General features: G+C 36.1%; 1 protein-coding gene across 1 annotated transcript; it reads right to left on the bottom strand.

Annotated features, from left to right (window-relative positions):
* Positions 1-832: 832 nt before the first annotated feature.
* LOC111513149 (uncharacterized) lies at positions 833-6,814 on the bottom strand. The gene is made up of 2 exons (XM_023169313.2): positions 6,631-6,814; positions 833-1,235 (listed from the first exon to the last, which is right to left on the bottom strand). Exons 1-2 carry the CDS (start codon positions 6,754-6,756, stop codon positions 903-905), a joined length of 459 nt encoding a protein of 152 aa, XP_023025081.2. The 5' UTR covers positions 6,757-6,814; the 3' UTR covers positions 833-902.
* Positions 6,815-9,776: the final 2,962 nt, after the last annotated feature.

Below are 9,776 nucleotides of genomic sequence, written 5' to 3'. Positions count from 1 at the left end.
TAGGCAATGTTAATAACTCCCCGAGCCACATAGGGAGCATCATGGCTATTCGCAGTCTGTCAGCCATGAAACGTCGCAGAATCATCCCAACTTCAACTAGATACATTATCTCTAGAAAAATATCTGGTCGAGGTCAGGATCGAACTCACGACCTCCCAGTCGTGAGTCGGGCGCACTACGTATAAACTTATCGTCCTCAAAAATGTCCTAATGCTTTGCTACTCCAAAAATAAAGAATTAAATAATGACAAAATGGTTACGACATCAGATAGTCATCCGGGATGTATTAACATCTGAAGAAGCTAGCCACTGAACCTAGAATCTTGAAAAATGCAGGTAGGTTCTTTGTATAGCGTAAATAAGCATCAAGAAAAGGGAATCAGGAATTTCCACCCCAAAGGGAAAATATTGAAATTGGAAATCTGAAGTTTTGGGTTAATAAAAAAATATTGTAACTATTTGTTTAAAACTGTCTGCCACGAAACTTAATGAGCCGTCGGCAACAGCTAGTAAAACATAATTTGAATTGGAATGTAGGCTTTCAAGCTGGCGTCAATGTTTTGTTTGGTTTCTGGGCTTGGCCGTGTTCTTCTTTGGTTATAATCTCCAAATGTTTCAACTGAAGCTGCAGCAGTATTCTTCAGTTTCAGTTTAAATTAGGTCGTCGGACAAAAACATTCAACGTCACATATTATTACTGTTTGGTTCAGCTGGTAGATGAAGTTGATAAAATTTGCTAATTAGAACATCCGATCTCTTCCCTCTTATCTAACCATCAAAACTCTGGTTAGAAATAATTCTTCGACATAAAATCAAAAAAAAAATGACAGACTTATGCTTCACTTTTATAATTTTAACCAATTCATACAAATATAATAATCCACATCACAATCTCTTCCTCTTCAAAATCTTCTACGATTGAACAGAAAAGGTACTGCGCCTCCAAGTCCACCTGGTATTCTTCCAAAACCTCCTCCGAATCCTCTACGTCCTCCTCCAAATCCTCCACCACGACCTCCTCCAAACCCTCCACCACGACCTCCTCCAAATCCTCCACCTCGGCCACCTCCAAATCCTCCACCACGGCTTCCTCCGAATCCTCCACCTCGACCTCCTCCAAATCCTCCTCCATGGCCACCTCCAAATCCTCCATGCCCTCCTCCATGACCGCCTCCATGACCTGGTTCAGATTCAATTTCCAAAACAATCAACAGGATTATGACGAGTGAAAATACCTAAAAATAATAGTAGTAATTAGTGAAACATTACAATATGTAGGTGTTTTATTGGGTTTATGTCGTTGAAAAATATGAAGGTGATAATGAGTAGGCATCAGCCTCAATTTTTTCTGGCTTCTCAAAGATTCATTTTTAATAATACGCCTATTTTTTTTAAGGACGAAACGTAAGCACTACAGGAAAATTCTTAATGCGCTCTTAGAGCGGTGCCTGTGTGAAAGTAGTGATTCACATTGGATTTGAATCGCTGAAGATCAAATCCATTTGGAAAAGAAGTTTATTCCATATAAAAGCCGTTCTCCAAATGAAAGAGTTTTTGAACGTTGAAGTTCGAGATGTACTGAGTTGAACTTCGAGCAGCTTTTGCAATTCCAGCGACAAGATTGTGCCAAGACATATTGGTGTCCATGACTTGCATCATCAAAGAAAGGTTGGATATTTGTCTATCTTTTATAAATATATATATTCTCCGTAAGTGTTCAATTGACTTGGCATATTTGATTCCACACAAGAGCAGTATATATCAGAAATACGCGACGGACTGTAGCTGCTCATCGTTTTGAGGTTCAACTCAATACAGCTCGAACTTTACTGTTTAAGAAATCTTTCATCTGGAGAATTGCGTTAACGTGGAATGAACTTCGTGAGAACGTTTTTCCAAATGGATTTAATCTCCAGCGATTCAAATCCAATGTCAATCGCTATTTTTGCACATGAAACATTTTCTATATCACAAATCAACCGGTCACGAGATAATTCAGATTTTTTTGATGAAATAAAACATGAGTATGACCACCATGAAACTGCATGCTACGAAACTTTCATTTCGAACAGTTACAGAAAACTTATTAAAGCCATGAATTTGCCGTCATGATTTTTATTGAAGACAGGATTTCTGATGAACAACCAGCCAATTTATTTGAAACCTTTGTCTATGGAAGACTTAATTAATTTATCACGCAAGATTAAGAATAAACAAAGTAGCGGGGATGATGGTATACCTTCAGCATTAGTCAAAGAAAATATTCCTAACATGAAAGAAATACTCACGTATATCGTAAACAACTCTTTGAAAGTTGGCATATTCCCAGAACAACTGAAGGTGTCTTTAGTTACACCTATATATAAAAACGGTGATATAGAACTCATGGAAAATTATAGGCCAATAAGTCAACCTCCTAGTTTCTCAAAATTGTTTGAATTAGCATTTTCTGAACAACTGATAGATTTCTTTAATAAATGTAACATTTTCAGTAAGAATCAACATGGTTACATCGAAGGTAGATCTACAATGTCAGCCATCTTCCAATTCACTCAACATGTATTGAACTTCATTGAAAAAAAATATTTATCTTTAGGAATGTTTTTAGATCTTTCTAAAGCATATGACTGTTTGGACAGATCTCTTCTGATGTATAAATTAGAGAAGTATGGAATTAGAGGAAACGCTTTGAAATGGGATAGTTCATACCTGAATGGTCGAACTCAGAGAGTTTCCATTAAAAGTGAGGGAATGATTTATAAATCACAGATACTTCAATCAAATATTGGAATACCGCAAGGTAGCATTCTCGGACCGATTCTATTTATAATCTTTACCAATGACTTATGCTCAATGAATACCAGAAATGATCAGTTCATAACAAGCTATGCTGATGATACAAATATATTGATTGGCGGTGAAAATTTCCCAAAAATCATAGAAAATACTGAAAATCTCTTTAAAAAAACAAAAGAATGGTTTGATAGCAACAAATCAATTCTTAACGACTCAAAAACCCACACAGTATTGTTTCGCTCAAGACAGTTGCAGTTGGAATGTCCACCGACAATTAAAATAGTTACAAAAGACAGAGAAATAACATCTAAATCAAAGTTTCTTGGTTTATATATCAATGAATTTCTGACCTGGTCAGAACATATAGAAGATCTATGTATGAAACTCAATAGGGTGCTTTATGCTATAAGATCTCTCAACAAATATCTCCACCCAAACTCAATGAAAATAATATATCATTCCAGCTTCGAATCGGTGGCAAAGTACGGAATTTTGTTTTGGGGATGTAGTCATGATGTTCAAAAAATTTTTGTAATACAAAAAAGAACCTTACGGGTTATGTTAAACATGGCCTACATAGCATCATGTAGAGGGTGTTTTCGGAAGAATAATATAATGACAATTTTTGGCATATATATATATATATATATATATATATATATATATATATATATATATATATATATATATATATATATATATATGAATGCTTAATATATTTTTTCAAAAATAAAAATACCTTTTTGACCTATAATATTTCACACGGGCATGAAACAAGAACGAGAAATATCATGTATCCATTACACAGACTCTCTATAACAGAAAGTAGTCCTCACTACATGTGTATAAAATTTTTCAATAAATTGCCAGCTCGAATAAAATCAATCAATGGCATCAGCAAATTCAAGAAAGAAATTAAAAAAATTATTATAGAAAATGAACCATATAATACTGGTGAATATTTTAATTGTAATTTTCCCAGCTGATAGGCAACTCTATATGTCTTCAATATATGTTTATGAATATTTTTGCAACATATTTTATATCTACTTTATTATTTAATTTTTTTTTAGATTTCATATATACAAATGTTTAATGTTTTTCTCTGTGACGCCTTTTCATTCTATGTCTTCATTACTGCTTCAGCTGTATTAGTCTGCATTTTTTGAAATAAAGTATATTATTATTATTAATGAATTACAAAGTGTTTATCCTGAATGTTTTATAAAAGAGCGATAACTCAAAAATAGTGCATTGTCTTCTCACACAAAATATAAAAAGTAGTCCAAAATATGTTTCAAGGCATGTTACTATTGCGCACGGCTGGTATAAACCTTGAAGTAGAAATGGGTCAATTGAGGCTGGACCTATGGCGGGAATCGCTTACTGCGCAACCTCTGCTGCAGGCAACCAGTGAGGCAATTAAACCGAGGTTTGTGTTTAATAAACCCTACAAAATACAAGTGAAACAGAACACAAATGACATACAAACAGCTAAAATACCAAAGAAGGCTCAGGATGTGGAATGTACTCCAGATCGCTAAGCCTAAGGATTAAGTGGGGAATGGGAAAAAATACCAGCGTGATCCAAACAGAACTGGCTGGTATCTCAATCGCCACAAAAGAAATATAAACATAAACAATCTGCACTGATAGCAGACAAGCCCTATTAGCCTTGAACAGACAACATGTTACCTCAGGGCTAGTACTAGAGTGCCACCAAGATTTAGCAAAGCCTCGGTAGATAATAACATCCTGAGATGGGTTGAAAGGCACGACAGGAGTAAAGGTAATCGTATTTCCGACTCTTAAGCCAAGGAAGCGGCTGGACTAAGAATTTTAGGACCCAGTGGCACCTACAGCCTGAGGACTTCGACAATTGCGGAACTACCCAAATGTTACACTCATACTCAATCCCTAAAGAGATGGGATAGAATCAAAGGATGCAATCTTGCCAGGATCACCTTGGGCGACCCTGGGAAGCTGGCGCCGAAAAAATATCTGGCGATGACCAGGATAAATCTACGCTTAACAGTAGGATTTCTGACTGGCCACTGTCAACTAAGGAAACACCTCCATAATATGGAGCTAGTGGACACACCTTTATGCAGAATGTGTGAACAGGAAGATGAGACTCTCAGGCATGTCCTATGCGAGTGCCCGAAGTTATCGTCAATAAGAGATTGTGTGTTCGGCGAGTCTTGGCCTACACCTGCCGATATCAAGGTGGTGTCTCTCAGAAACCTGTCCACCTTCCTGGAAAGGACAGGATGGACGATGACCTAGGAGGACACCTCCTCAGGAGGATGTACAATGGGTCACATGTGGCATAAGTGCTGTGGGCTTACTCTCACCCTCCCTACTCTATAGATATAGAGATGTTCGAAGACATTTTCGTTAACTTCTAGGCATTTATTAACTCTCTCCAAACAGTTTACAAAACCGCAACGTGTGTTTCGCTATACAATAGATTTCTCGAGCGTATTCATAGTGGGTTTTGGATTTTCATGAGGTACGTGGACTCGGTGGACTGTTTATAAAATTAGGTGAGTGTTCAAATTTCGCGGGCTACGAATATTCGATTAGCGATTTTTATTTTTTTTCATATTGGTACGCTCATCTCGAACGTATATTCACAGTTTCAGCTGTTTAGCATGTTTAGTTTTTTGGTGAGAGGCATAAAAGTTAGAAGTGTTTTGCGTGTTAGGCGATTTTCTGTTATCGAAGAAGTTGCATCAAATTTTGTGTAAAAAATGTAATTAACTGCTCAAAAACACTTGAAATTCTGACAGTAACTTACAGGGATTGTACTCTGAACCGGAAAAATGTTTAAAAATAGTATAAGCTTATCACAGAAGGTGGAGAAGATGTGAATGACCATGCTCGCCCTGGAGGCTAAAGAATATACAAAACCGATGAAAATTTCGAGAAAGAGAAAAAATTGTTATGGAGAATCGTTGAATCACTAGTAGAGAAGTTGCTGAGGATGTCACCATATCGAATGGATCATGCCATGCAATTTGTCCGGAAATTGTGGGCACGAAGCGTGTGGCAGCGAAGTTCGTTCCAAAATTGCTGAATTTTGTCCCAAAAAAAAAACGGTCGCATGAGCATTTCTCAGGAATTGTTGAATGGCGTCAACGGCTATCCAGATTTGCTCAAGAGGATCATAACTGGTTATGAATCATGAGTATTATGATTATGTCATCGAAATCAAAGTCTAATCGTCTCAATAGAAGAGCCCACGACAAGTTCGATCAAATGATTTTTTCGAAAATATTGTGCTCACTGTTTTCTTCGATTGCTGTGGCATAGTGCATCAGAAGATCCTACCACATTTGCGAGAACCCATACGAAGAAAACGACCGGTATCGTGGTGAAACATTGCATGGCTTTTGCATAACGGTGATGCACGTGCTCACTAGTCATTTCTTGTTCTTACTTTTTTGCCTAAAACAACAGCCACCGTATTCACCTGATTTGCCCCCTGTGACTTTTTCCTGTTCCCAAGTATCAAGAGACCCATGAAAGGACGGCGTTTTGCGACGATTCAGAAGATACCAACCAAATCGTTGACAGAGTTCAAGGACGTACATTAAAGAACAAGTCAGAACTGCTTCCGGAAATTGGAAAAAGCGCTTGCACAAGTGTGTTATATCTGAGAGGTACTACTTTGAATGAGTATTTTTTTTAACAGGCAGCGTATCGTTAAATTCATCACATACCAATAAAGCTAATATGAATTATTATACAGGTAGCTGGAAGAATATTGACATTTAGACCTGTCCAAATCACGAAAAATCAAACATTGAGATGAATTTGAACACAACTTACTTTAATAAACATGATTGTGTGTTTATTTTCTGTCACTTCACTACTGTTGCCACCTTCTGCTGTCGGTGTGAAACTTATGAATTCAAACACTTTTATCCCCGGTGAAGTCACAGTTATATTTGACATTCATTTTCCAGGAAATTATTTTTCTGTTACTAATTCAACTAGACAGGAAAAAAATATACCTAGATTAAATTAACAATTAACACTTAGTGAAAATAATATGTACTAATGAATGAAGATGAACAATATTTATTCAATAGTTTTGCGTCTAGGTTCTCAATATAACACGATCAACAGCTAATAGTGTTATTTCCAGTGTAAATTGTTTTGGGAATTTTTGTTTAGATCACCTGTTAAAAAATATTTTCAAGAAACAATTTCAGGGGAGATTTATGAAACAATGATATCACTTAAAGCTAATGTCCTGGAGAGCAAGATATTATGTACTTTTTGAACTAACCTTTTTTTTTAAGTAGGAGGATAAACCGCTTCGTTACCTAACGCGTAACGGCGCCAGTTTATCTGACTTACCCTTCTCTCGCGAATTCGTCAGCAGAAGGCAGACTCCTCCTCTCTCGTCGGACAAACGATCAGTGTTTAGTGTGCGATAGACACGTACTGTTGGCAGTATTAGAAAAATCTAACCAGTAAACAAGTAATATTTTTTTATTGTGTGAAACGTGGCTTAAAAATGATACTAATTTTGTGTATGTACATTATGAGTATCATTATTTAATATTACAAAAGTAGCATTTGGCTATGATAGATGTATATACACAAAATAATAAAAAAGATTCTATTAATAAATAATCTTTCATTACATTAAATGAAAGAAAAGAAAAAGAGAAGAAAAACAACATTGCTTAGGGCAAGTCCGCCGCGCTCCTCGACGAAGCCTGGACAAATGCGCCCGAGTTGAAAGTGATGGCCATTAACAATAGAGAGGGGGAAGGGGAAAAAGAGAACAAATATTTAGAAGAGAACTATTTTTTCAATGAAGTAATCACCTGTGAAGTAGTTCCAACCACGAAATCGAACCAGTTACACCCAATTTTTTCATCAGAAGGAATCAAGAAATAAAACAAGTTATTTTTCGTAACATTCTATATGTACAATAATAAAACAACTAAATGAAAAAAGTATATCATGGAATTTCTCACTACTCAGTACCCGAAATTAATGTATAACTTTGAAACATTGTACTGAAAAAAAAATCATACAATAAAATTATAGTTTTCACAAGGTTTATGCAATATACTATACATCTGCAAAAATATAATCATCTCTTTGTAAAAATCTGTGGCACTAACATCAAGTCTACATAAAAAATCAGTGCTTATAGCTTCACCTAAATATTCAGAATATACTCAATTCAAGTCTAATGTAAGTGTGGGCAGTTCAGAGATATATTTTGGTTTTGTTCTCTATAAAACAAAATATTCATTCGTCAGATAAATTGAATTCAAGATAAACGTTCCACTGTCATGAAAAGGAAACTAAAAAAATTGGTTTCTATTCTAACAAGACAAGCTACAATGACAATTTTTTGGGATATTTTTTGCCATTGCAACACTGACAAATACTACAAGTGATTCCACTACTTGTTCTAATTCCTATTATTGATCGTCCGTTTCAAATTTGCGAGATATCTTCGATAAAGAAACACAAAATACATGAGGATGAAGAAATTAAAGAATATGATATGCACACCAATAGAAAAAACCAATACAAGTGAAAACTTTCCACATATTTTTTCATTCACGATAAGTTTCCTTGTAAATCAGGGATCAATTACAGCCTAGCATAAGTATTAGATAATCACACATCTATACCCTGTTCAAGAAGCATACCGCTAGCCGTCCATTGGAACCGTATCCGGCCATTGGGACCCGTGTACGGCCGAAGGGACCCGTGTACGGCCGAAGGGACCCGTGTACGGCTGAACGATCCAGTTTCAAACCATTGGAGCTCATCCACTAGACACTACTGTTCGGCCGTTATCGGCCGTCCGCCGGTATGATCCGATTGAAATGGAATTTCACGGTGCTATTCGGTCGAACAGTCTAACAAGTGTAGTTATTATAAAGAACTCATGTCCACACTTTCTGAGAGTTTCTAGGTCTTCAAGATGGACATAAAAAGTAATTATTACCACCGTCGTGATGTACAAAAAAACTATGGGCAAGAGCTACAGAGGAAATGAATGCGTAAGATAAGTTGATGAATGATTTTACATTAATTGCAAATTATTGACAGGTATTAATTACAACAAAAACCAATATTATTCCACCTCCATGATGCCATAATCTTTTTGAAAATTTACAATTTGACGTTGAGAAATAGTTAAAATAAAAATGTTTTGTTCAAACTTAATGAGTTATTATTGAATACCACTTACTTCAAGATCATCGCTGAGCATTCTTCCGCTGAGCTATAACTTCTCTGAAATTTGACCGTTTTGAAACAGATGAACAAATATAATTCAAAATGTATTGATAGTAATTGAAAAATTTGGCAACATCTTCCTGGAGCTTGTTATGCTCGTTATTCTTGTTATAATCGGATAGATCCATTATTTTTGTGTTTGCCCTTCGTGAGGTTTATCTAATAGTAACAATATTAATTCCTCCACATCCATTTTAGTAGCCCATAACCTGAGGATATTCAACTGGTAGCCGACTCCAATGGTTAGGTTAAGTTACCGCAACCCGGCTCCAATGGGCGGCCTTACGGTTACATTGCCGGCCATACGGTTACATTGCCGGCCATCTGCTATTCGGCCTTATAACTACCAAATGGGTGTTTGGCCAAATGCTGTTCTAATTTACGCCTACACCAATAATTCAAGTTTCAAACAATAGGCTTCAAAGCAAACTGATATATTCTTCATCAGAGGTTCAACAAATTAGTAACCTGAGAGTTTTCGAGGCCATTGAATTGAATTACAAATAAAACTTTCCGTTATTTTGTTCAACACAACGTGAATAGTCAAAAACACCAAAGATTTCTATATGAAAATGATAAAATTAATAACAATTTTCTCTGAAAAAGCTCAGATACAGATTTGTGTGAAGCTTAAAACAGTTGAATAAGACGAAGATGCATAGAAACCCTGGTGATTTAACCGCTCGGCGTGAGAAATG

Source organism: Leptinotarsa decemlineata, unplaced genomic scaffold, assembly GCF_025532065.1.
Source record: "Leptinotarsa decemlineata unplaced genomic scaffold, Ldec_3_MD MMD2_tig00004307_RagTag_RagTag, whole genome shotgun sequence".
NCBI classification, from domain to species: Eukaryota; Metazoa; Arthropoda; class Insecta; order Coleoptera; family Chrysomelidae; genus Leptinotarsa; species Leptinotarsa decemlineata.
Note: the sequence above shows the minus strand (reverse complement) of the source record. Positions and strands in the feature narration are given on the sequence as shown.